Here is a 27,135-nt window from a genome sequence, read left to right on the forward strand (position 1 = left end):
TAGGTAATCAACTCGCTCGACTCAACTATCAGTAAAGTTATGTCAACGAAACGAAAACTCGAAAATGGCAGTAATGGCACACACAGATAGAACAAAACGCACTATGTCGCCTTGCTTGTCAAATAATCGAAATAAGAACCGTAATACACAAAATAAAATTCAATATGATTTGCCAATTTCATATATTAAACCACATCTAATTAGGCCTCAATAGACGGAAAGCAATGAAAATGTGTGATGTCATAAGATATAGTTTGTCAAAGGACACTCTCATTTCCATCTCATTTCAATGTAAACTCTCATTTCATTTCATTTTATATTCCGGGCGTGTATAACGAGCTTATATAATAACCAACCACGTACGTTCAGATACTAGGTTGGTTAAGTTGGTTTTCTAAGTTCCCACCCCAAGCCTTTGATAACAACCAATATTATGATAATTAAATAAAATACTATAAAAATTCAATATGACTTAATATTACGATAAAATAATTATTTTTATTCTTGCTAACTGACTAATTCAAGCGATTACCTACCATTCTACACTTTGAGGTTAGTAAATTATGTCAATTTTAAAACGTATCTTTCTACAGACGCTTCGTATCTATCTGTATGTGATGTATGTCACTCATGTCATGTCAACCAAAAAAGCAAAGGTATATGAATGTTGTTCTCCTCGATTTTGCTTACCTATTTGAATGGTTTAATTTGTGTATGTTTGTGAAGTTAGTGTATTGGTTGGTAGCTTTCATTATGTTCATTATAACTGGTTTCTTCACATATTTTCATTATATTTTTGTCACTTGATCGTCTTAACCATTTGTATATATTTATGCAGATTTTCGGAGGCAAATAAACTTTATACTACATTGATCATGAATATATCAATTGAAAAGAAACGTTCAGAGTGTCCTGCACTGCCTAAAGGCTGGCAAAGAGAAGAAGTTTTGAGAAAAAGTGGCTTGTCTGCAGGGAAGGTTGATGTGTATTACTATAGGTATGTAGCAAGCGTCTAATGGATTTAGATTTAAAGAGAATTACCCTATGAAAATTATATTTAGTATTTCCTACATATTCATTCATTTTAATTTGACTTTTGCTAAGTTACTTGTTCCTAGACTAAACTACAATACATACTAAACCTCACATTACTTTGTACAGTATACCTAAGATGGAAACTAAACATTGAATTGATTATTTGCTTACATTTAATAATTATATGAAATTATATTCAATTTACTATGAGAGAGTTACAAAATCATCTACTACTGAACTTTTTTTGCCTCTAATTTAATTAAAATATCTTAAATGGATATTGGGATGGCAAATGATCAATCCAGTGATCTATGAACATTGTAACACCCATCACTACTAAACCAGGGAATGTCAAGCTAACAGCTCCCAGTCTGACGGCCTCATGGTTATGATAAATTTTCTATAGCCCTACAGGTAAAAAGTTTCGCAGTAAGCCTGAGCTAGTCCGTTATCTGGGTGATAGTATGGACCTATCGTGTTTCGACTTCCAACAGGGTCAGATAAACACAATGTTGCTGTGCAAGGCCAAGAAAGCGCGAGCGCAGTTTGATTACAGGTTCCCATTCGTGACATATTCTACACTTGTGTTGTCATCATTAGTGCCGTCCTGTGCTTTTGTTACTGTATGCTAATCATGGATAGAAGCTTTCTCTGTAATCAGTGTTTTACAATTAATGTATTTTATATTCAGGGTTCATTGATATGGAATTTATCGTAAACTTACTACAACCTCGTTAGTTTGTTCACGCTATACCTATATGTAGTAAAAAAAATCTAGTTTAGGAATTATAATATTTAAAAAATATTCCAAATTTTAAACCATAAATCACTGTTTTATGAGGTAAACCCAGAATTGAATTAGCATTTAATACAATTTAAGGATAAGCAGATGTATTATAAATTACTGATATTTCTGAACCCTGTTTATTCTGCTATTAGTGTTTGCCTCCCAGTATTCATTGTTTTTAATAGGGTATTACATTTGCTATAAAACTTGAATATGCACAGCTAGTAGACATCACCAGTCCTTTCCATGCACTGCTAGACTGACCACAGCGGACAGTGGTTCTCAATAGATGATCAGATTAAAACTACTTCAGTAAAAAGATTATACCTTAGAAAACATTAATAAGGACAATACAGGTAAGTGTGGCTGGTCTTGATATTAAGGCCTGTTTACATATTCATTGGTATTTGGTGCTCATTGTAAGTTCATCCATTTGTCATAGTGTAACCCGTTCAAATTAAAAACCGCAAATCGATGTACAGGTTAGCCGTTTGGCACACGCATACTAGAGGTCAAAACAAAATTTTTGACCCGCAGCTCCTAAAAAAAATTCCCTGGGGGGGTGGTAAAACATTATTTTTTTGTATAAAAAAAATTCAAAACCTATCGTGTGTGGTATCATACGAAAGGGTTTTTTGAGGCGATTCTAAAAATATATCACATCATTACATTTCGGCCATTTTTTTTAAATTAAAACAAAAAGAATTTTCGAAACATACCAAGTTTGGGCTCCTCCAGATACGATATGGCTGTTTTTTTTTGTACAATATACCAGAAATGATACGTGATATCCTCATATCCAACCCCAAGAAAGCAATTTTTAAAATAATATCATTAACAATTTTTTTTTTTTTTTTCAATTTTACAAACTGACAGTTCTACTTCCCTGGGGAAATTTTTTAGGAACTGCGGGTCAAAAATTTTGTTTGGACCTCTAGTATGCGTGTGCCAAACTAACCTGTACATCGATTTGCGGTATTTCTTTGTAATTGGGGTCGAGCGGCTTCCGCTATCACTATAAACGCAATTAACACTAATCAGTATGTAAGCGCCCCAATGTGAAGGTCAGTAATTGAACTGCAACTACACATACACTTACTTGTATTCACCCTTACATATAACTTAAAAATGTTTCCATATTTAGATAATATGTGCAATTAACTGTTAAACAGTGGTATTATATTAAATAGTCTGATCATCTTAGAAGCTTTGTAGAAGCTTTATCACAGTACTTCATTATTGTCACTGCTGCTTATGTATTTGTATTTTGATCTTCCTGTTGTTACTTAACTGTCAGCAGAGAGTAGAAATTCTAATAGAGTATGAGTATGACCCACCATGGAAAAAGTTATAGAAAATGTATCTTGTAGTCGGCATTCAGCAACAAATAATCTACCTACTAATGTACACATTACACCATATTAGATTATACAAATAAAGCCTTCCATGACAATTAGGATATATTTTTTTCTATGGTGGTCATAATTTACTGCAATCACCTACTCATTTTTATAATTACAGCAGATACTGTGCTAAAAATTTGTATAACATTTGGTGTATTAGTAGCTGAATAAGTGTGATTTAGACCGTTTACACATTGTCGGATCCGATATCAGATGTAGGATCCCACATCCGCGTAGGTAGTCACTAATCAGGCCGCGAGGGCGCGGGCGCGGGCGCCGACTTTAGCGGTCACGCACACTACAACAAACAATATGCATACACATACGCACACAAACAAATATTATAGGTGGGGGTCCGACATGGCTTCCGATATCGGATGTCGGAAGGCGCTTATGAGAAAAACAGCATTAAGTCTGCCTTTTTTGCGTTATCTATCGTTTTTAGGAAAAACATCTACATTTTACTTTCATCCGACATCCCATATCGGATCGGGCAATGTGGAAACGCTCTTAGAGACAAAATTATAAACTAAATTTTATAGAGTATCAAAGTTATGTTGAGATTGTGTTTTCTAAATGATGTGTGAGTTGTAACATGTATAGTGAAATAGCTATTGAAGATTATTTTTTGTACATAGATCTCGTCTAATGATATAGTAGTGTTAGGCTGGAAACTAATATCTATGCAAGTCTATGAACGCGCACACAGCTACGCTGACGGTACGCGCGTGATTTGGTATTGGATTTGGTCGGGACCGACGGTCAGCGCTGACAGTCGGTCGAGCACTGTTTCCAGCCTTACATTTTCGATGCTTATATTTACTATGCATGAGTGTTTTAGATGGATGCATGGTATTCTTGTGTAACTAAACAATGTATTCTTAGGTTTTCTCTGTTTGCATTGATATTTATATTTAAGGGACCTACACACTTAAGTAGGCTGCCTGGCCTGGTATACACAGTTTACAGCAAAGACAACTGATCATTTATTCTCTAGTAATTTCTATGCTAATTATAGTAGCATAGCGTAGGCACAGTGTAAAAAGTAACAGTGGACCGATGCCTTTGATGTTTTATTAGTACAGCGGCCAGATGGCCTAAAACACCATTCGATGTGACTGTACAGTATACTACCGTCAAGTGGTATCGTTGTGTTCGGTAGACTCTACTGAGTACGAAATAAGAACTTGTCACTTTCTAAGAGTGTGGGGGGGATAACTGTGACGTCACAAAATCGGCAGTACAAAGTCTTAAACTTTTTTCTTTTAAACATACCATGCCAAATGAAAGGGCATTGTGAGTAGATTACAAATATATAACATAGTCTAACATTTTCACTACTTGGTCTAACAAATTATTTTGTAATCTACTCACAATGCCCTTTCATTTGGTACCCCACATGGTATGTTTAAAAGAAAAAGTTTAAAACTTGGTACTGCCGACTTTATGACGTCACAGTTATCCCCCCACACTCTTAGAAACTGACAAGTTGTTATTTCGTACTCGGTAGTCTACCGAACACAACGATACCACTTGTCGGTAGTATACTGTACTGTCACATCGAATGGTGTTTTAGGCCATCTGGCCGCTGTACTATATAGACTGTGGCGTAAGTATTCTTTGTGCTAGTAAAATTCTATTTTTAAATATCAGGTGTGCTGATGACATAATTACTTAGGCGCCACTGGTGTTTAGGGTCCTTATATATTAGCTAGAACTAGATTTTTAGATCATAATTTATACCACTTTACTGACTGGTCTACATACTCGTAAAAAAGAAATAAATGTATGAAGTGGCATAACTGTTTTGAAATGTGAATAATATTAATTGTATTCTTACAGAGGAGTTCGTTCTGACGCGTCGCTGGTACCACCTATCCGCCAAACAGCTTCGATTTTCAAACAGCCGGTGACCGTGTATAAGACACAGGAGAGCATGGTGAAGACGGATTTGAAGCACGGCACTACGGAAAAACCGAAACAGCTGTTCTGGGAGAAAAGATTGGAGGTAAATTGCCACCCTTTTATATTACACTTTGTTTGTACTCCACTAAGAGGTAATATTTTTTCACATCACCTATTCGAAAAAGGGCTTATTCTTCCCCGCTTTTTTGCATACTATTTTTTTAGGTATTTAATATTTTGGAACATAATAATTTCCTCATAGGTGATGTAAAAAACAGTATGTTTCACATGGTAGCAAAATTATTTCTACCTTGGGCGTTAACACTTGAATACCTCACTATGCTCAAGATTCTATTTTAGAATCCCTCGCTACGCCAAGGATTCAATTATAGAATCCTTCGCTTCGTTCAGGATTCAATGTACGCCCTCACCGTAAATATGTCATTTTTCTCCCTTGTGGCACAATCTACTATTAGAACCTATATAATACCCCTTCTAATGCATAACAGGAAGCCAGCTTTTCGCAGATATGACCGAGTTGAGTGTGGAAGTACTTACCGATTTTTTTTTACTTTCATTGGTCTGACACGTAAATAACTATATAATCCACCATTTTCAGGGTCTAACAGCGTGCGATGCCAACGGAGTGATCGGTACGACGTCGCTGCCGAAGTACATCAAGCCACTGGGCCCCTACAACTCTGACGCTACCACCATACAATCGCTGGCCACTGCCCTGCACGTCTCTTCACAGACCATTACAGGTACAGCTGTGTGCAATATAATAGCAGTCAATAATAAGTTTTTCTGCGTTACTTGCCATTATTTCAAAATTAACTGTAACACTTACTAGTAGTACTTATTCCATGATTTCAGGCCAAACCGGGTCCAAGCAGGCGATCCTGGAGAACCCGGGCGTTTTTTTAAACCCTGAGCAGCCGCTGATAGCGGCCGTCACCATCAGCAAGGAGGATGTTCGCCGTCAAGAGGAGCGCGTTAAGCGCGCGCGTGCGCGGTTGCAGGTATATATTTAAAACTATATAAGATTATCTCACTGCGGCTGCTGCGGATTCGCTCACACACCACCGGAGCGACCAGCATCAGACGCTGGTCGCGACTGTCACCAGCAAGGACGTGCACCGCAAAATTGGAGCTCGTCAAGCGTGCATTACGTGTATGTTTTGGTGTAAGTATTCCCATTTGTCCCCGTCCCAAGTGACCGCCGGTATACATAACATACCGGGCAAATGGGAATGAGTCATATAAATGCACCATTCCATCTGTGCCCGACAGAGCCTGGGAATTCTCCCCTCGGGAGATTCTCCTCTCTCTTTCGGCCCTCCACATTAACAGTTTGGTGCAACCGACCCTTAGTCCGTCAATTACGCGCGATGCCACGAACGCGAAGTGTGATTTTGAATAGACTCAGCACTTGCGTTTGCAGTACGTATATACTAAATATGGAGGGCACTCGAGTCCGTCCACGCTGCTGTCGCTACTTATATCTTGACAACCTCTACGTCAAGTATGGTGCGCCCGTACATCGGACGGAAAACTGAAGACGAAGAATAGGTCTCTTCGACTCACCACATAGGTTTAGCTGAAGTCACGTAATTATGCTGCCTAAATATTTAAATGATTTGACCTGTTTCTATTGTACTATTATTTAAAATTATCGGGTTTTGTTTTTGGTGTTTATTTGAGGTATTTTTCGAAGTCTATTTTGAAGTTATGTCTTAGTTTTTTTATGTTATTTTTTAAGCCAAACTCGTCAAAAACTGTGTTCGTTTCATTGAGTGATTCTTCAAGCTGCTTGTAGATGCCAGTGTAGCGATGTTATCAGCAAAGCAAATAAACTGCATGTTTTTTCCATTAAATTTAACTCGTCCCATTCCAGCCTCTACCTACGAGTTCCCTGATAGCACACTATAAAAATATTAAAACTAAGTGGCAAAAGCGGACAACCTTGCCTTATCCCTTGCTGGATTTTTGCTTTCCTTGTCTCTTCCCCTACTTCTATATAGCTTCTTGATTTTTATAGTCCAACAATTACGGTCTTATAGTCTAGTCCAGTTTTTAAAATTCTAAACATACCTTTCCAATTGACTTTGTCGCAGGCCTTATCCAGATCTATAAATGCTATAGGTATATATGTATTCTGATCTAAGTCCATTCTTCTATGTATAATATTGCCTCTCTTGCCTCCCTCTGTTTTGACGAAATCCGTATTGATCGGCGCTTAAATATTCCTCTGTTCTTATTCTGTTTTGAATAATTTTTAATAATATTTTACCGGCTTGTGATATTAGGCTTAAGGTAGATACAGAAAATATAATATATATGGTGATGACACCTAGCACTCGTCGTTTAAAGCTGATCTAGACGGCGGTCGTCGCCACTACTGGAGCTACGCGACTCCACAGACATAAGTATTCTCATCCAGTTGTTTCGTTCAGGAGGCGCTAGCGGCCGCGTAGCAGCCCGCCGGCGCGGCCGCCGCGCCGGCCCCCGACCAGTCCCACCACGCCGCCGCCGCCTCCACCGTGCTCCGCGAGCCCGAGCCCGAGCCCGAGCTCGCGCTAGTGCACTCCACCACCGACTAGCGCGCCTACATGCCTTTAGTGCTTGCATCCGCCGCGCCGCGCGTTTCTCGAGCGTGTCATTAAGGAAGGCCAGTAAAAAAACTAAATTTTCGACGGTAAATACCATCGTCGTTAGTTAGACATTTATGAATAAGGGCATCTTTTAGCTGTACATAGGCAACATATCGGCGTGTACCACATACTCAAAATTCCACTGGCGGCACATGATATTCACAAATTCATGCGAAGCGTGTTTGTATACAGGCGGGAGAACGTCGAGTTTTATTTTATCATTTAATTAGTTATATGACAGATGTATGTGGATATTTATTAGGTACTTTTAGGTGTTGATAACACCACATTTTACGTCTTTCTAATAACAACAATTGTATTAAATAAGGAAAGTAGCAATAAAAGTTTTATAATCTGTAAACAGTGGTTTTATTCAAATAATACAATTACTTAAATAAGGTAATACGATAGACTTCAATTTGTGCAAAGTAACAAAAGCTAAAGTACAAATAATAACCCTTTTTGAACGCACAATGCAAGGTAAGATTGTTGCGGACCGTCTGAAGAACTTGTCATTGTCACACCTTACTAAATTTGAAACTGACAACAGGGACGTCGCAGATATCGTGTCTCACGTATTGCGGGGTCGCTCTTGCTAGTTACTAAAGGTGTACTAGATGTAGTGCGTAAGTGTTTTCCATCGTATTTTCACGGAAACATACCTACGAACGTGTCCTGCTATTTCACTCAGTCTCGGTACAAAAAGTACTGAGGTTGACTGAAGTATCATAACAAATACGAACGTTTCTACGAAGCTCTTATTCCCAACGTCAGAAGTATACAGATTACAGGGCAAGCAATTTAAAAGGGGATTAAATAAAGCCAACACGAGGAAATAAAATCGGCCATGTTCGAGACATAAAATTAAAAAAGCAGTTTATTTTTAGTGGCCTCGATTTACCCTTCAGCCCCTTTTGAATTGCCCACCTTATATGTATATATTTCATGGGAGCGTATAATACCCCTAGCCCCACTTGATTCTACGCGTGCTACGACGTAGCTCTCTCTACGTAGACGTAGTAAAAACGTCGTTGACCCGTAACCTTCCTTTATCAAGATTTGGTTAATATTGGACATCAAGTTCAAAATCACAACCATAAAGATAAAAATTAATCGGTTTTAAAAAATAATTCTATCTAGGCTAACTATGGCTGTATGTAGGTATATTAGTGTTTTATTTTGTAAACGCACTTTATTCTATTGCATTAAAAATGGACGGTCCTATCGACTATCTAATCAAGTAATCAATAGAAAATACAATCATGATACAATCTACATCAAGCGCATGCATTATGCATCTCTGTACTTATACATCTTAAAATTCAAACCTAAGTCAAAGTGTTGAATTAATTAAGATGGTATGAATAAATAAAATACTTTGTGGTTTCTATATAATATGAAAAGTAGGTATTTTAATTTTACCTAATGCATGCCAAAGAAAAATACTTAGTTATACCATTTTTTTTATAATTCTTATATCTATATTTGGTCAATTTATTATAACATTATTTTAAATTAACAATTGCTCATCCTCATCAATCAGCTCAGCCGTTTTAACACGGCGCGGCGCAATAATAAATGTACGATTATAAATATTATAATTAAAGCTTTCCTAATTATCTAGCTCCAAAATTACTTTATGGAAATGCCTATTTAATAAAATTCTTAGAACACAAATGACTAGAATGATAGAAGTTTAAAATGATGGACTAACATGCTTAAATAGTAGATATTTCAAATTCTTAAAAGGCGATAGAATTAACATGATTAAAATTGTAATGTGCGATATTTGTTATTTTAAAATGGACAAATTCTATACTCTAAGGCCCCATGCTTTAATAGATTTCATGCGCGAAAGGTCTATATTCTATTCACTCGTGTGATCTTATCAACCATTATTTGTTAGAATTCAATTGATGCTCATTCCTACTAATAAAAATACAAATTTATCTTAAGGGTGTTTTACATCATTTAGGATAATACATTTTCTCCTAAAAGATTTAGTCACCCAAATAAAAAAATGTATACTCTTCTAAATAAGGTGACTAAATCATTTAGGATACAACATTTAGGAAGTGCATGATGTTAAATCATCACCACTGTGTGCAAACTGTCAGAAGACTGATGACTTGTCTCACGTGTTGTTGGAATGCGTCCGGAATTCGGACTTGAGAAAAAGATTTTTTGGTAGTCTGGGCTCCATGCACAATGGACAGATCAATTGTTGGTTGGCAGAGCCTATATCGGACAAAGCAATCAGTGTTTACCACTTTATTGAGTAGGGAACTATGAAAGCACCCATGAGGCTGACATGTTCACCTAGTGTCCAAAGCCTCTATAAAAACTAGATAAAAAAAAAAACATTTACGAAGTTGTAAAACACCCTTTAGTGATTGGTACTTACTAAATAACGATAGCTAATGCCTAATACTGCAACGCGAATTGGTATTTTATTTCTTATAATTAAATATTGTTTATATAGCTAAGAGGAATGTTAAGTGATATTTTGATATGTGAATTATTCAATAGTATGCATTAAATTTTTTGATATTTAATAAATTTGGTAAATCAGAACAGGCAGTTGTAGTAGCAGTGATCAGATATGCCCATAGATGCATCACAAATTCACTGGCACATAAACTGCTTTGTAATGTCTGGGCGATATGTTCAACTGATATGTGTAGTGGAGCTGAAACCAAATTTAAGTCCATGGGTAAAAGTTTGAAAATAATACTGTTCCTATAACAAAATAGCCCAGGAAATAGTACTGTATTAAACGAGACTGGAAATCTGGCATCCATCTCGTTATAATAAATGTTTTCCATTTACAATACATGTTATCTACACCTTCCAAATTAGCTATTGACAAATGGTGTGGAGGTATCCGCTTTCCAATGCCTATGCGTCGGAAATGTTCATTGATTGTATTCTGATCAGATGTTGGTGTGGGCCCCACATTCATCTTATAAGAACCAATCCAATATAGAACAGGGCTAGCTGAAGCCAATAATCTTGTGGAAACCTGGATATGAACAAACATGATGCAGAATATAGCTAGGCTTAAAACATGAACAATGTATACAAATATTGCAGGGTCGTTAGCACCAAAAGTTTTTGAATTTTGTCTCGGCCTATAAGGCACTTTGTTAATGTACCCAAAATTAAATATATTGCTTCTTAATCCCAGTCTCAAAAATAGCTTAGGATTATTTTTCATATAAGACATACAATGATATATTATAAGGAATAGAATTGGAGATGCAAGTAAGAAGTTCGGGATCTGTTTTAATTTATAATACTTAAATAGTCCAACATCCCAGTAATGGTTCTGTATGTAACTATACGATATTGGCAAGGAGCTGTTGCACCACGGACGGTCTCCTCTACCGGGCAGAACATATGCAGAGTTAGACAAGAATTCTGGCAGATTGTGCTCTCCAGGAACACAGAATTTCAAGTAATTATAAGCCTGAACTAAAACAAATGGTATCAGAGCTAGTATCACAGTCAAAAAGAGAGCTACACAAGATGTTAACAGTGGCAGTAACAGGAAAGGCATAATAATCTTACGCTTCAGAGTTCTATATTTGTACACTATCTCAGGTAAAGTTCTCTCAATCACATTCTTGAAACTAGTATAGAGGATGAATCCCATGTTTACAGTCCCATTTGACCTAGTAATCATGGAAAACCCAGCAGGTAAGCCACTAGTTATATCAATATTTGCAAATCTAAGGGTTTCATTTTCTGTGCATTTCAACATTGTATAAAAAGACATAAGAGCAAACAACGTTTCAGAATATGGCGCCGAAAAGAAAATGCTAGCAGGGTTGACACAATACAGTACCACAGCCTTGTATGCTTTGCTCTCACTTCGTAGTATTCTTAGGCTCAACCTATGTAATATATCAGCTGATTTAATAAACATGATTACATTTATGACTGTTGCGGAAATGAGTAGCGAGCTGTGAATGTTCAAAAATGATCCCACTAGACTGTTTAGTCCATATGCAACATATCTTACCACTAGAGGGAAGAATGGAAAGAAAGCTAGACAGTTTTCGTACGTGTATCCATATTGAGCAATGTGTATAAAGTAGTGAGCGTCCCATCTCTTCAAGCCGCCGAGCAGCGCGTCCACTGCCGCGTCGCCCGCCGTGCGGCGCAGACCCGCGTCCTTGGGACTGACGAACACATTGGCATTGTGGTCCGGGATAATAAAGTTAGATACCGCTTGTACTATTAACAATATTACTCTTGAACTGAACGCAAACCATAACAGTTTCTGTCGCGGCGAATACATAATTTCTGAAAAACAAGTGTGAAGTAAGATTTACCGCACCGGCTATTACTCAACTCATTACAGTATATATCGTATGATTCACTCACCAAGGCGCTCTTCCTAATGAGCCATAACAATTTCAGTTATTATTTAATCTGAACTCAAATTTGTCCATTTAGGAATCTAAGTAAATAATGCGAAACAAGAAATACATTGATTCAATATTTTGCGCTAATGGTCAATGGTCGCCACTCACTTGACTGACTTGACACTTGACTCACTCGCCCACAGACCTAAAATTTATGCTTACACTCGCCTCGCCAAGTTGTCAATGTCACAACTATGGATGGTATAGAAAAGGATGCCAATCTCTTATGGCAGAATTGTTGCAAATTTGCAAAAGGGAACGCTTTCAGCTTTAAATAATAGTTCCTAATCTCTCCGGTGACGCTAGTTAGGGGCTGGGACAAGTACCAACAAATAACCCGACCAAATTACGTAGGTTGTTTTTGGTAGTATTTCGGTGTATGGTGGCGCCGCCTAATTACTGTTTTCTGATGGACACTTTTCATACATAGAGATTTGGCTCCTTTATATAGTCTCCATGGTCTTTTGGACCACCATCAACAGAGGCGCCAACTGGTGAGCAAAAAAACGATAGCCCTCATTGTTTTTGTTAATATGTAGCTACTGGTGAGAACCTGTAATTGGCTTTTTGTATCATATTTATAAAACCTATAGACATGTTAACAGCTGTTGGATCTCCGAATAATAATAAATAAATTTGGTTTGGCCAACTAATACTATATAAATCTCCTTCCACACTCGCGTTCGCGGCTTCGCGCCGCGTAGTCTGGAGCGGCTTAAGAAAACGCCAAACGGGACACTACAGTATTGCCACTAATTTCTATTCCTTTTTTGTCAGACGTAGACCTGCGCAAGATACATGCTCCATATGCAAGCACTATAAGCCTGTATGATGTTTGATGTCGACACACTGCACCTGCCTGTGCCGTAGTAACTATTTATTAATCTGTGCCTGTGCCCAGTGCTAATACATGCTGGAATCGCTGCAAACTTTAAAGAGTTGTGAGCTTGATCTTGATGCATACAACCTGCGCAACTCGCTTGCCCCATTTGCAAGCATTTACTAAGGTCTAAAGATATCCTAATAATGCTAAGAATGGTTTAGTGGGGTAAAATAAAACAATAAGTCATTTACTTTGTTAATAATAATTGCATTCTGTCACATAATAATATTGTTACACCCAGATTCATATCATACGATTTCAGACATTTCTAGCAGTCTTAGACAATATACGCGCGTTTTTTGCATTGAAAACGGTAAAGCTGAACCACATGAGGTATTTTATCGTGCGTTGGCATTCGCGTAAAACTCGCCATGGACCTGAGGCTCTTTTCTAACTTGTATCTTTCTAATAAAAGGGGTTAAAAACATTTAGTTCCACCTGTTGTTACAATACTTTCATGAGACGGGCCCCCAGCCCCACTTACGTCTTTTGCAAACAATATTTTTTATTTTTTAGATACAGTCATTCACGAAGGCGCGAACATCTGCACAAACTGGACAAAATTGTACTACATAAAGTACACTACCGTGCACTATCGTGAATTAACGAATCTAAACATTGCGAGGTAAATAAAACGTATAAGCATATTTAAAAAAATTACTATCATATTCATAACAAAAGCAAATTACAATACTTTTAGTGACTGCACAGAGGCCGTTGCTGGGGGAACAACATCTGCCATTGAGCTATTTTGACTTAATTTTGTTTTTATCTAGTTTACTCACAACTTGTACACGTAATACACAAAATATTAAAAGAAAAAACAAGAGGTTCCGTCGTAAAACGGTAATAAGTAAAAAAAAATCAAATATTTTTTTCTCCTAGTCATAGATATTTTTGAGCGGTTTTCGGGTATCTAATCTAAAAATATTTATGACTAAGAGAAAAAAAATATATATTTTTTTACTTATTACTGTTTTACTACGGAACCTCTTGGTTTTTTTTAAATATTTTGTATGTTACGTGTACTAGTTGTGAATAAATTATATAAAAAAAGTCAAAATAGCTCAAGGGCAGATGTTGTTCCCTTATCCAGCTACGGCTTTTTTAATGGTGTAAAATTTTCATCCTTCACTAGGTTTTGTAGTCAATTGTGGTTACATTACATCATATCATAAATCAAATCTGCGTTATTTTTAAAAGTACAACCTACAGTCAGGGTGCTTCGTGGACATATAATGCGCATACTGAAGTGACTAATAAATTCATTTTTAAATATAATTCTGGGTAATTTAACACACTCCCCTCAAACTGAGCAACAGTACTCTTTTATACTTTTTACAACTTAAATTTAATGAATTCGCTATAAAACCACTACAAAATAATATTAAAGTATTATCATAGGATACAAAAAGCTAAACTCTTATAAAATAATTTACCACCACAACGATTGAAGAATATCTCTGTTTAAATGAAGGCAATGGACACGCGAAAAGGGACTGTTTATGGCACACCATTTAAGTTAAACAAAATGGCGTGATTACTTGATTAGATTACACCAAGTGTTTTAGTGAGAGTAAATATAGCGCCGCCGATTTATTTGAAACCAACCTCTATAGCCCCAATATAAATTTGTGACAAACTGTAATTCACGATCAAACGAAAAAAAATACAAACATGAATAATAAAATAGATGCTACAATAGAAACAGACACATATGTGTAGACACATCCATTATTGCTGAATCGCTTCCTTATCCATTTACTTTTTCAAAGGAAAATATTTACATAAACCGATTTACTTAATGCAACTCAAAAGTTACATTATATCGTTGAAGAAATAAAATAAACCACTATTATATAAATTATACCTCAGAAATATTTCTATATTTCTTTGGGGTATCATAGAACACAGAAAACAACTGACGTTTTTCTATAATATTTATGAAATTCCTATTTTTAACAATTTCCTTTATAAACTAAAAAACAAGAAGGAATGAATTTTAGTTGCGATATAGGAAACACCTATACAGTTGAATAGATACATTTACATGTACTTGACGGTCTCTACAGTCAAGCCTCGCGCCGCCGCGGCACGCCGCGCCGTCAAACCACGGCTTCGAAATGGCACTAAAGAAATATCGAAAACCAGTCATCCTCGTTCTCAACTCCTAAAACTCGCTACCTCTACTAAATGCCCCGTATCACTTATGCCCTCACGCAACTCAATACAAAACGACTTTGTTTTTATACATTTATTCCAATTCAACACTTTCGAGTATTTCGATAGAGCCATTTCTAGCCATATTGATAAATAGAATCACACAACTCCCACCACAATGTAAATAAAAAATAGTGCAAATATCAATGGCCGCTCTCCTGAAACTAGCACGGAACGGTTCGCAACATATTCAGTAGAAGTGTCCTAAACAACATTATCACTAAGAAATTAAAAATTTGACATGAGACTAATAAGTTTGGTTGAGGGTAAAAATATGGAAGCCATATACAGCAACAAATGTAAATTAATTTTGTATCAGAGACGTCTGCGACCGGTGCTATTAAGCTTAGAAATAATCAGTGCAGGGGTCGTGGGTTCAAGTCCCACCCAAGACAGTAAATTTTTTCCACTTTTAATTTATTTCTAAGCTTCACAAATGTAAATATTTGTTGCTGTATATTTTTAAGTGTTGCGTTATTCTTACACCAACAAAGACAATTTTATCTAAGAACTTTAACTAAGAAACAAGATTTAATATACAGAAGCCTAGGAACACTGGCTCTCAAACCATACCAACCATGTTAGGTGAGAGGAGTTTACCGTCTAAAAAACTAAAACTCCAAAAAGAGGACAAAGAAAGTCGTATCTTGTGTGTAAATTGAAACTGAACTTACCAGAACATATCCCTTGGAAAATAAATAATATGATTTAATCAAGTCACTTATAGCATTTCAAAATGTGGCTAAGTTGAACCCATTAAACTATATGGCAGCACCATCGGTCAAAGACTATGCAAAAGCCAAGTTAATGTTGCTGGTATCTAGTGGATTCAATTTTCGTTGACTGGACCAGAGCCCTACCGCGAAAATCGAAATTTAACGTTACCTGCCTCCGTATCACTCTTGCATATTCGAACGCTAGAGAGGCAGATAACGTTTTTCTATTTTTCGATGTTGACGGTAGGCCCTCGGCGTCCGTGTACGCTAAGTTTGCACTGACAACGCATGACCGTGCCATACTTGATAGCACTCGTCATACAGACTTAGCGTAGAAGGAGCCTGCCACGATTTTATACATCCTACAGGTTTTTTATTACAGGCACCATCGTCTGCACTGGTTATCTGTCAACTCGTAAACCTTATCACAAGGACATAAAGTTCACAAATGGTCAGTAAAGAGTGTCGCTGGTACCAGGAGAGCAGCTGTATGTAAGCGCGGCCTATGTGTGTGTGTACGTGCGCACGCCGCGGTGTTAGCTCATGGACAGCTGCCCCAGCGCCAGTAGCCTCTCCACGGCCGCGTTCACGTCGCCGAATGTTGCGATAAGAGCTGGAAACGAATTATAATTTAATAAACGCCGTTGTTACAACAGAGTCCTGTTGGCTCCTAGGGAACTCAGTGTCATTTAAAAAAAGACTTTAAGAGGTTTGAAATTTAACATTGAATTTAGAGGGTATCTAGGGTGCCTATAAGTTTAATTTGCTTATTCAATTTTAGTCGCAAATTCGGCAGTTAGGAAATAGTGTTATTTTATAAGTTTCTTGGACAAATTTACTAAGAATCCTGATTGCCAACTTTTGTTTGGCACCATCACTAGTTCTATCAGGGATTTTTTTCATCTACATAAACTACTCAACAAAGAAAGAATAACATTCAGGCTCCTACTCCACCACGGCTACAATTGTCAGTGACATATGTCGAGCGACAATTGTCAAGCGACAGATGACTATTACAATTTTATTATTAACCGATAATTCTACATATGCCATATTTTGTCATTTTTGTGACAATTGTCGCACCTGTCACCGATGTGAAATTGGGGCCTGGTGTAACTCTAATAAATTAAATTTGGAATGTTTATATTACCTGTTGGATAAAATGAGCTGGTGGTAGTGGTGGTAATTAAAAGGCTAAGTGTACAAATAAGCCACGTCACCTCTGCCCTGTTAAACTAAAAAGCAGTCTTCAATGAAAATTGAATGCAAACAGGTAGCTTAAAATCGGAACTCCATTTTCGAGTTCATTTGATTTTGAGATACCCCTTTTAGCTTAGGAGGGTAGAACTCGGTAGAAGTATAACTGTCTGTATACAAACCTTGCAGATTGGCCTCCCTGTTGAGGAAGCCCATGGCCGTTAGTTGCTCGAGTTGTTGCGAGTACCGCTGCTCTGGTGGCTGCGACGAGTTATTCTGGTTGTTGGCCATAGCTGATACCATCCGCTGCATGAACTGTAACAATACCACACGTATATGTAAATGTGGGCCACATAATATTACACAGACACTGGTTAAAGAGTTTAAAAATTCCAGAGTCGGGTGGAAATAGCGTTTGTATGCGAACAATGTGCACAACCTCACCTGCAGGCTCCTAACTTTTGGCTGTGGCTTTTTCTTAAACCGCAAATATCTATTAGTTCAGTTATAGACGAAGTATAACAGAGATGCGTTAACTAAGCCAAGGCAGGTACGGTATACGGATCTGTAGCCGCGCACACTATAAAGGCTGGCGTCCACTAGGCTCGCCGAGGCGAATAGCAATAATTCGCCTTCTATACATTTACTATGAAACTGCGTCTATTAACGGAGAGCCGCGGCGCGTCGAATCGAATTTACCATTCATAGTAAATGTATAGAAGGCGAATTATTGCGATTCGATTCGCCTCGGCGAGTCTAGTCAGCCTTAACTGGGGGGTGGGTCGGGACTCGGTACCTGCGAGAAGAGCTCCTCGTTCTGCTGCTGGCGCGCTTGCGGCGCGGGCGTGGAGGGCGGCGGGGGGGCGGGCGGGGCGGCGGCGGCGGCGGCGGCGGCGCCCGCGCCGAGCCCGAGGTTGTTGACGAGGCTGGGCGCCGCCGTGCGCAGCTGCTCCATGCCCTGCTGGATCTGCAGCAGCGCGTTCAACGCCTACGCACACACAAGTATTGAGTCAAAGGAATTTTCGAGAAATACGGTGGGCGTGCGTGAGCCCTGATGTAGCTCGAAATAGTCGCAATATTGAATACACATGTGGATAGTTAAATTGATAAAAACATCATTTTGTATCTCAATACACGAATATAACCCGAGTGAAAAAAAAAGTTACTTCTCAAATTAAGTTAGTGCAGTAGTTCCCAAAGTTGACTGGGCTCCGACCCACCTAACAAAAACTGCCAAATTCGGAACCCACCTCATGGCCGTCTTAAAAAGAGGGCATAAAATATTATTGGTAACGCTCAGATGCCCTAGTAGTTTTAGGGCACACTCAATATTCGCTCGCGACCCATAGTTTGGGAAATGCTGAGTTAGTGCATAATAACGATATTTTTATTACAAATATATACGCGTCGACTTGAGAACCTGCTCCGTTTTTTCATCGATTAAAAACAGGCTTTTATAGTAGAATACCAGTCAGCGAAGGTCTCTGTTTCGGCTCGAGCATTTTGCTTTTGTATGTTCGGATGTTCTCCTCCACAAGTCGCAACTCTCAACCGATTCTCGTGAAATCTTGTGACCGGATTCTATGATTATTTAAACAGTTTTTTTTTGTCGATCCGGCGCCTAAACAAATAGTCGTATCAATATCATAAGAGTTTTTATCTTTTCGAGACATGTTTACAGTGCTTGGCAAAAAATGCAGATTTTTTTTAACGCTGGTTTAGGCGATATTCAGGTTTTACTCGAGAATAAGTATCCAAATTTCGTCAAATTTGCTAACTGCTATCATGGCGCAGTTTACAAGCAGCCGCTTTGAAGATCTCGCCTTGGTTCGATCCCCAGAAATGTATGTTAAAACATATTTTTTTAATTTCGTATTGTTAATTGATCGAGCGAGCACAAAGCGTATTCGTTAAATTTTTACAAGCTTTTATTTAACTTGCTCCAAAAAAAAAAATTTTTTTCTGTCCAGGGTTTCTAAATTATTCCAAAACGGCGCGGCGGAGCGAACATTTATTCAGTTTGAAGCTATGCTCGTGAGGTCTACAGCTAACAGAGCCACCAGTAATTATTTTTCAGACCGCGGCAGCGCGTAAGAATAAGAAAAATAGCCAGCGACGCAAAAGTCTAATAACTTAATTGTTGACATGGATATATGTACCTGTGGATTAGACATCATCTGCTGCATCTCAGGGTTCTGTAGCTGAGCGAGCATCTGCGGCATCATAGTTCGCATCTGCTCTTGAAGTTGGGGGTTGTTTGCGAACATGGGATTCTAGAAAAAACATATTCATTTCAGTTAACCTAAATAGTAGTCAAACTAAAGTTTCAAGGCGTTTCGGGAATTGGGAATAATGAGGTTTTTCAACAGGATTTTTACGTTGCAGCATTAATAGTTCAGGGCTTACCAAACGGAGTTAAGCAGTTTCTTACTTAAGTATTGGCAGCTAAACTCGCAAATCCTTTCGACTATGTGTTGTCGGTATCTTTACAGTAGAGTCGTACTGTACCTGGTTGATGAGCCGGCTGGCCATGTCGGGGTCGGCGGCGAGCGCCTCCAGCATGTTGTTGGTGTAGGGCGCCGACAGCATGGACTGCACTAGGCGCGGGTTCTCGGACATCTGCTGCAGCAGCGACTGCATGCCGGGCGTGTTGATGAGGCCGGGCCCGGAGCCCGCGCCCCCCGCGCCCCCCGCGCCTCCCCCGCCACCGCCGCCGCCGCGCTGCCACGGGTTGGGTAGCGGCTGACGGTTCTCGGCGCCTTGTTGCGGATTCGTGCCGTCTAAAACAAAGGTTGTTTTAGTTTTGGTTGTTGTAGTTGTATTTTGTAAGTTTTTACTTAGCTAGTGTCCCTGGAGACGCAGCTTCCAAATTCGTCCTCGTCGATACAATTAGCCCTAATAGATAAAATAAAGGATGGATATGACAAACATCAACATCGTCATCTATTTGTAACGCCAAGGGCTCTATGTTGGCGGCATTTTGACATTAATATTTATCATGATTGAATGTAGTCCTGCAAATAACATCAAATATTTGTAAACCGATAAACAAACATATATACATGTTTAATATAGACTGCTTACCCGAATTATCCACTAGCCCCGAAAAGGGATTTCCGGCCATACTGCTGGCAGCGTTCAGCATGGGTTCTTGTATGTCGCGGTACATGCGTTGCAATGCGTTGTAACCTCCTAAAAATACGCTTAAATTATTAAAGATCAGGTTCAACGCTATAGTCACAAAAATACTGTGACTAGTAGGGTACAAAGATTTATAATGGTCTTTTAGAAAAAGCTGCATAGGAAAACCCACTAAAGCGTGTCGCGAAAATGGCAGATTCAACATGAAAATGGGTCGCTAAAACTACAACGATTTATGCATACTTTGCGAATTTTTGTTCTTTTTTATCAGCCTACTGATAAAGAGGAAAAAAAATTGCTAATCGAGGCCAAGCTGAGATCAGAGAGCCTTCAACATGTTCAATCGTTCGTTCGTCTAAATGCCTCTCTATCGCTAGAATATGCAAGAGGTAAATAGACGAACGAATGATCGATGACGATGGCGGTTTTACACACACAAAATGCATATGGCATGGCTTACTTCCACTCTATTCAAGAGAAATTCTCTAATCCTTGTTTTCAGGTACTTGCTGTACTCGGGATTTGTGTTTCCTAATGTTTTCCATAAGTTTCTAGCTTTTTTGAGTCCGACCAGAGCTACCGTTCGTCGAAAACGGAAAATTCAGTCACATTTAAATGGAATTAAATGAAATTTTCGTTATATTGCAGAGCTGACTACTATAAAATTTCTCAATCAACGAGGTTGCGCAGCTCCATGGTTTGCTGGGGTTGCTCAGCATGTGACTGTCAACTGAGTATGGACCCGGGATGCTTTCTAGGTTGTCGGGATACTCTCGAGGTTGTTGAACATCGTGCAAGCACATGAGCTGCAGCACGCTGTGGTTGCGCAGCTCCATTATAGCCTGCTGGGGCTGTGCAGCACGTGTCAGTACGTACCCGGGATACTCTCGAGGTTGGAGAGCGCGCGGTCGTGGGAGCGCATGAGCTCCTGCAGCATAGCGGGGTTGCGCGCCAGCTCCATGGTCTGCCGCAGCAGCTCGGGGTTGTTCAGCATGTGGCTTATCTCCGGGTTCCTCTGTGCACAACATTTACATCACATTTACTACACCTATTTATTTATAGATAGATAGCTCCAACAGCTGTGACATTAAAATAAAAATAAATTACTAAACTACTATGTATTAATAAATTACAGCCTGTCCGCGCAAAGTTGTTCGCCAAGTTTTACGTGAAGTATGGCGGGACAATATACTGTCTGCCAAGAGTGCCAAGTTAACTCTAATTTTGTTACTATATCCCAGTAAATTAACAGTTTGGTTGGCTATATTACTACCATAGCCGTCATTTTAGTACAATATCTCATTGATTGGCTTCTGCATTCGACTTCTAAGATATGTTTACATTTTCGCCTTATTACAGAGGAGAGGAGTAAGGTCCAAACATGTACATATTTGATATTCACAGTATGTTGACCAATCCAATTCAAATTAGTACGGGACAGAAGACTTTTTATAGGCCGCTGGGCGGCTACAGGATAAAATAGAAAAGCTGATAGCGCTTTATGGAATGAATTACTACTAATGATTAATGGTTATCAGTAATGGTAATCATGTTAATGGTGGTATTCCAATTTACAGTATTGGTTTTTAAATGGCCAAGATAGTAACAAAAGACGAAATTTATTAAAAAAATATACATGGTATTTTTTACTAATCTGCAATATTTTACGATGTGAATAGGGTGACTGCTATAGTTATTGGCCACTCCTAACAATAAGACAACAAGCCAGTAGAACTGGCTTGTTTCTTTCTGCCTTACTATGGAGTGGCCACTTACTATGTAGTGGCCAATAACTATAGCTATAAAGGCCATACCAAACAACTTTTACTATGGGACCATTTAGTACGGGACGGAAGACTTTTTATAGGCCGCTGGGCGGCTACAGGTTAAAATAGAAAAGCTGATAGCGCTTTATGGAATGAATTACTACTAATGATTAATGGTTATCAGTAATGGTAATCATGTTAATGGTGGTATTCCAATTTACAGTATTGGTTTTTAAATGGCCAAGATAGTAACAAAAGACGAAATTTATTAAAAAAATATACATGGTATTTTTTACTAATCTGCAATATTTTACGATGTGAATAGGGTGACTGCTATAGTTATTGGCCACTCCTAACAATAAGACAACAAGCCAGTAGAACTGGCTTGTTTCTTTCTGCCTTACTATGGAGTGGCCACTTACTATGTAGTGGCCAATAACTATAGCTATAAAGGCCATACCGAACAACTTTTACTATGGGACCAACCCCGAAATACTGAAAAAAAAAAAAAACGGCCAAGTGGGAGTCGGACCCGCGCACGAAGGGTTCCGTACCATTATCTATAAAAACGGCAAAAAAATTAGGTTTGTTGTATGGGAGCCCCCTTAAATATTTATTTTATTGTTTCTTAGTATTTGTTGTTATAGCGGCAACGGAAATACATCATCTGTGAAAATTTCAACTGTCTAGCTATCACGGTTCATGAGATACAGGCTGGTGACAGCTGACAGACAGAGATGGACAGCGAAGTCTTAGTAATAGGGTCCCGTTTTAGCCTTTGGGTACGGAACCCTAAAAAGTAACAATTACAGTAGTACAAAAAATTACCTTGACAAATGTACCATGTTTAAGAAATCTCAGTTTTTTCGCCACGGGTGTCAAAATGCTCATAGCGTGAGCACTCTAGGGTTAATTTTACTGCTTCTTAACTTACAGCCATAAGGTCCTGCATCTGCGGGTTGGAGGTGATGAGCGTGCGCATGTTCTCGGGATCATTCATCATCTGCTGCACTAGCGGGTTGTCCAGCACCTGGCGCAGCATGTCGGGGTTAGACAGGAGCTCTTGTTGCATTCGGGCCTGAAATTAAACTTTTATGTTAGTATGAACTTGTGAAGTATGTAAGTAGCTTAACTAGTAGCCAAGTAGGGATGCTAGTGAATATATAATGAATATGCTATTGAATAGTGTATTAAAGCTTTATTTGTTCTACAGTCAGGTTATTATTGTTTTGGTGTTTTTTTTAAACTTTGTTTTGGGGCTGACTGCAGATCCCATCTGCTGGGTGAAAGCCTCCTCACTTTTTCTCCACTCATCCCTGTCTTGGGCTTTTTGGAGCCAGTCTTTTCCCGCGACGGAGGAGATGTCGTCTATCCATTTCTTTTTGGGCCTTCCTAAGCGCCTCCGTCCTACAGGTCCATTTTGTTGCTTCTTCTTGAATAGTGTATAGAATATATAAAAGCAAACCTAGGTTCAACATTTACACTGGTAATAGTGCTAGTCCTTGTGCTGTTGCATATTTTTGTGATATACATAAAATCAAAGGAAAAACCGGACAAGTGCGACTCGGACTCGCCCACTGAGGGTTCCGTACTTTTTAGTATTTGTTGATGTAGCGGCAACAGAAGTACATCACCTGTGAAAATGTCAACTGTCTTGCTATCAAGGTTCAAGAGATACAGCCTAGTAACAGACAGACGGACAGCGGAGTCTTAGTAATAAGGGCCCTGTTTTTACCCTTTGGAAACGGAATCCTAAAAATAAATCAATCAGAATCAGAAGGAAGCAATCAGACTTGAAACTAAATCGGCTAACGCTAAACACAGACAAAACAAAATACATGAGTTTCAGCATCACGAATTCCACCCAACCCAACTTTAATGAAGATCTAAAAATTCACACTTGTGACAGAACGAATCTAAATAATTGTAGCTGCCCAATCATTGAAAAAGTATCAAAAATTAAATACCTAGGAATCACCTTGGACGAGCATCTAGATTGGTACGCTCACATTGATCAACTAATCTGTAGGGTCCGTAAGCTGCACTGGATCTTCAGGACGCTAACGCATATTGTACCAGGTAGAGCACTAACAACCCCGTATAAACAATGGAATATATTAACAGAAATTTACACATCCCTGGTGCAATCCGTCTTGGTGTACTGTATACCTGTCTGGGGTGGGGTGGCTAAAACGCGACTTATTAACCTGGAAAGAGCTCAGCATGCACTCTTAAAAACAATGTATTTTAAAAAGATCCGTTTCCCCGCAGATTCATTATACCATCTAAGCGACCTTAATCAATAAGGAAACTATATATTTTACAAATGACTTTAAAAAAACATAAAACCCTTTCTTACAGTGCCGACTATGACTCCAGAAGGACAATAAAAAACGTTGCTAATATAACTAAAACTAAAACCAAGTTTGCGCGCTCACAATACAATGTGAAGTCTAGTCACATGTACAACAAAGTCAATAGGTGCCTAAACATTTACCCAAAACTTTACTACGATTGCAAATCAACAATTACAAAATGGTTAAAATCAAAAAGCTACGAGGAAATAGAAGACTTACAAAAATAAAATACAAAATACTATATGTTACTAGAGATTCATACATCAACTTACTAAATGCATACATACATACGCACACAAACGCTTCCACACACACACTCACACTCACACACGCACGCACACACACACACACACACACACACACACACACACACACACACACACACACACACACACACACACACACACACACACACACACACACACACACACACACACACACACAAAATTACTGGCTCCTTTACTCCTTTTTTAATTCCTCTAATTCCTTTTTTATTACTGCATGTCTAACAACCCAGTTATTCACTTAGTTCTATAAACAAATGTTATATATAAAATTTTAATTGTATACATGTTTATATTACTTAAACTAGTACTTAAAAAAAATGTTTCGTGTAACAATCTGTTAATTAAGGAAGAGCGGTAACACAGGCAAATTTTGCTTACCGGGCAGCACTATCCCCTACTTATAGACACCTGTATATTTTACGAAAAAAAATAATTTTAATTTTTTTTAATTTTACGAAAATAAATAATAATTTTTTTTTTTAATAAAAAAAATAATTTTAATTTTTAGACTTGGGTCTTCCTTGTAAGTAAACATATACTTGTATCGAGAAGACACTTTTCCATAAACAAATTTTTTACTATCTGCAGTCAGGAAGGTATGGAAATGGTATAGTTATTACTTATGATATTTACTTATAATTATCCATGTTCATTACATATTACAATCTGATGAGCAGAGCCCGGAATTTTCGTGGCAAAACAAAATACTGTCGCAATCTAGCTAGTGTTAGATTTTTTTTTTATTAATATCGATAGTTGTGTAATAGTAGAAAAATATGGTCCACCAAATAAATATAAAAATTAATTAAAAAAATATGTGAGGTTTGTTAATAATTATATAGAAACAGATGAAATTTCTTGTCGGAAAAGCATGGGCTCCACTGATGAGAGATTGGTTAATCTGTGTAAACTGACTGGACCAACGTGAACAGTGCAAAGTGAGGTGGTGCCATTATAAAGGTCATGTTTTCATAGAAATTCAACATTTATGATGACAGCCACAATTAGTCATTGAAAATGTGTTGCAGACATGCAGTTATCTTGGTCAGACTATGTAAACCCTTAAATTACCTATAAATAATGCAATGAATGCTGATATAATTGAAGTTGTAATATAACATGCTGAATTTTTGAACGTTTCTAGAAATAGACATAAATAACATTTTACCTGCAAGTCCATAAAAGTGCTCTGTCCAAGACCCAAGCTCTCAAGCCCAGCTAAACCTCCTAATGAGTTCAATCCAAATGGAGTAGCTCCAATATCAGCTGAAATCATACAAATTTGTTACACTCGTAAACATAATGGTTGAAAACATGACAAGGTGACATAGCATATATTGAATAGGTAGGTATAGTGTTGTATACACGTCAGTTGGTTGGTTACCTGGGGGTCGGCGCGGGCCGCCCTCCGGCTCGGGCCGAGGCGGCGTCTTGATCACGAGGTGGACTGTCAGCCCGTCCTTGATGTTGTGCTGCTTCAGCGTGTCGCCATCGTTCATTATCTTTCCGGCAAAGATAAGACATAGCTGCTCAGGTTCCGCTCCGAACCGCGGTCCGAGCGCTTCCTTCAACTGAAATCATCACCACAAATTACACTCCCGTTGCCTAATGATTGAATAAATGTCGTCACTGATTGCGTATGCAATATCTGTGTTATTACGCCATGAGTAAGGTTTCCGATGGTGGCGTACTTACTTTTCTAATGTCGGCATCTTCTTCAATGTCCACTTGTTGTTTTTCTTTTGGGGTTTTTACTGTAATTGTGATTTTTTTGGGATCATCTTGGCCTTCTGCCATTTTGGCAAATATAGATGACTGGACTTTGGCGGAAAACTGAAAATATGTACAAGCACTATAGAATTTGACGACTCTCGTTGACTTGACTTGACGGCTCATAAATTTCTTGTCTATGACAGATTTATTCGTCTATGGCATTTTAGTGTTGCCATGCCTATAGAAATCCATAGACCTAGCATTACATAGACCAGCTATACGCGTGCGCCCGTAAGGGATAGACATAGATGACGTCATAAACGTGGGGATACCATATTGGTAAAAATTACCCCAATATTTGATATCACGTTGGGGCGATTACCCTGGAGGCAAAGTTAGCTTGTTTGACGGTATTAAAAAATTGTTAAATAAAATGTCAATGGGCCGTTCTTTTTAGGCGTATAAACAATGAAATACCTCCTATAATTCGCGCAGGTGGTACAAAACTAAACATGTTTAGTAAATAAAACGTAAAATAAAATGTATTATGGGTTTTAATTTAAAGAAATCACAAATCGCAATCAGACCAATTAATGTACACCACATTTAATCTTCACAACATTTGTTTATTTATTTTTTGG

General features: G+C 38.3%; 3 protein-coding genes across 5 annotated transcripts; 1 reads left to right on the top strand and 2 right to left on the bottom strand.

Annotated features, from left to right (window-relative positions):
* Positions 1-596: 596 nt before the first annotated feature.
* On the top strand, positions 597-8,145 carry LOC134749002 (methyl-CpG-binding domain protein 3). 3 transcript variants are annotated; one of them, XM_063683886.1, is made up of 7 exons: positions 597-656; positions 839-997; positions 1,442-1,591; positions 5,068-5,233; positions 5,750-5,894; positions 6,007-6,152; positions 7,587-8,145. In XM_063683886.1, exons 1-7 carry the CDS (start codon positions 622-624, stop codon positions 7,605-7,607), a joined length of 822 nt encoding a protein of 273 aa, XP_063539956.1. In that variant the 5' UTR covers positions 597-621; the 3' UTR covers positions 7,608-8,145. The 3 variants fall into 3 exon arrangements, with proteins under 3 accessions (XP_063539956.1, XP_063539959.1, XP_063539958.1); XM_063683888.1 differs by having other exon boundaries at positions 633-737; XM_063683889.1 differs by lacking the exon at positions 1,442-1,591.
* Positions 8,124-12,316, bottom strand: LOC134749001 (GPI mannosyltransferase 2). Its single transcript, XM_063683885.1, has 2 exons — positions 12,174-12,316; positions 8,124-12,092 (listed from the first exon to the last, which is right to left on the bottom strand). The coding sequence occupies exon 2, from the start codon at positions 12,085-12,087 to the stop codon at positions 10,486-10,488; it is 1,602 nt and encodes a 533-aa protein (XP_063539955.1). The 5' UTR covers positions 12,088-12,092; positions 12,174-12,316; the 3' UTR covers positions 8,124-10,485.
* Positions 12,317-14,672: 2,356 nt separating this feature from the next.
* LOC134748719 (ubiquilin-4) lies at positions 14,673-26,703 on the bottom strand. Its single transcript, XM_063683492.1, has 11 exons — positions 26,477-26,703; positions 26,166-26,352; positions 25,950-26,047; positions 23,072-23,215; positions 21,248-21,386; positions 20,315-20,422; positions 19,739-20,010; positions 19,390-19,503; positions 18,027-18,218; positions 17,413-17,545; positions 14,673-16,646 (listed from the first exon to the last, which is right to left on the bottom strand). Exons 1-11 carry the CDS (start codon positions 26,675-26,677, stop codon positions 16,570-16,572), a joined length of 1,665 nt encoding a protein of 554 aa, XP_063539562.1. The 5' UTR covers positions 26,678-26,703; the 3' UTR covers positions 14,673-16,569.
* Positions 26,704-27,135: the final 432 nt, after the last annotated feature.

The sequence above is a fragment of the Cydia strobilella genome, chromosome 17 (assembly GCF_947568885.1).
Source record: "Cydia strobilella chromosome 17, ilCydStro3.1, whole genome shotgun sequence".
NCBI classification, from domain to species: Eukaryota; Metazoa; Arthropoda; class Insecta; order Lepidoptera; family Tortricidae; genus Cydia; species Cydia strobilella.

What these genes read in the sequence shown, in the direction of transcription:
- LOC134749001 (XM_063683885.1), bottom strand. Translation starts at nt 12,087, where the DNA reads ATGTATTCGCCGCGACAGAAACTGTTATGGTTTGCGTTCAGTTCAAGA.
- LOC134748719 (XM_063683492.1), bottom strand. Translation starts at nt 26,677, where the DNA reads ATGAGCCGTCAAGTCAAGTCAACGAGAGTCGTCAAATTCTATAGTGCT. An exon ending in CGGCCCGCGCCGACCCCCAG is followed by an intron (nt 26,048 to 26,165) that starts GTAACCAACCAA and finishes GTATGATTTCAG; the next exon opens with CTGATATTGGAGCTACTCCA. An exon ending in ACGAGGAGCTCTTCTCGCAG is followed by an intron (nt 17,546 to 18,026) that starts GTACCGAGTCCC and finishes GTATTGTTACAG; the next exon opens with TTCATGCAGCGGATGGTATC.
- LOC134749002 (XM_063683886.1), top strand. Translation starts at nt 622, where the DNA reads ATGTCACTCATGTCATGTCAACCAAAAAAGCAAAG. An exon ending in CTCTTCACAGACCATTACAG is followed by an intron (nt 5,895 to 6,006) that starts GTACAGCTGTGT and finishes CCATGATTTCAG; the next exon opens with GCCAAACCGGGTCCAAGCAG. An exon ending in GCGCGCGTGCGCGGTTGCAG is followed by an intron (nt 6,153 to 7,586) that starts GTATATATTTAA and finishes TGTTTCGTTCAG; the next exon opens with GAGGCGCTAGCGGCCGCGTA.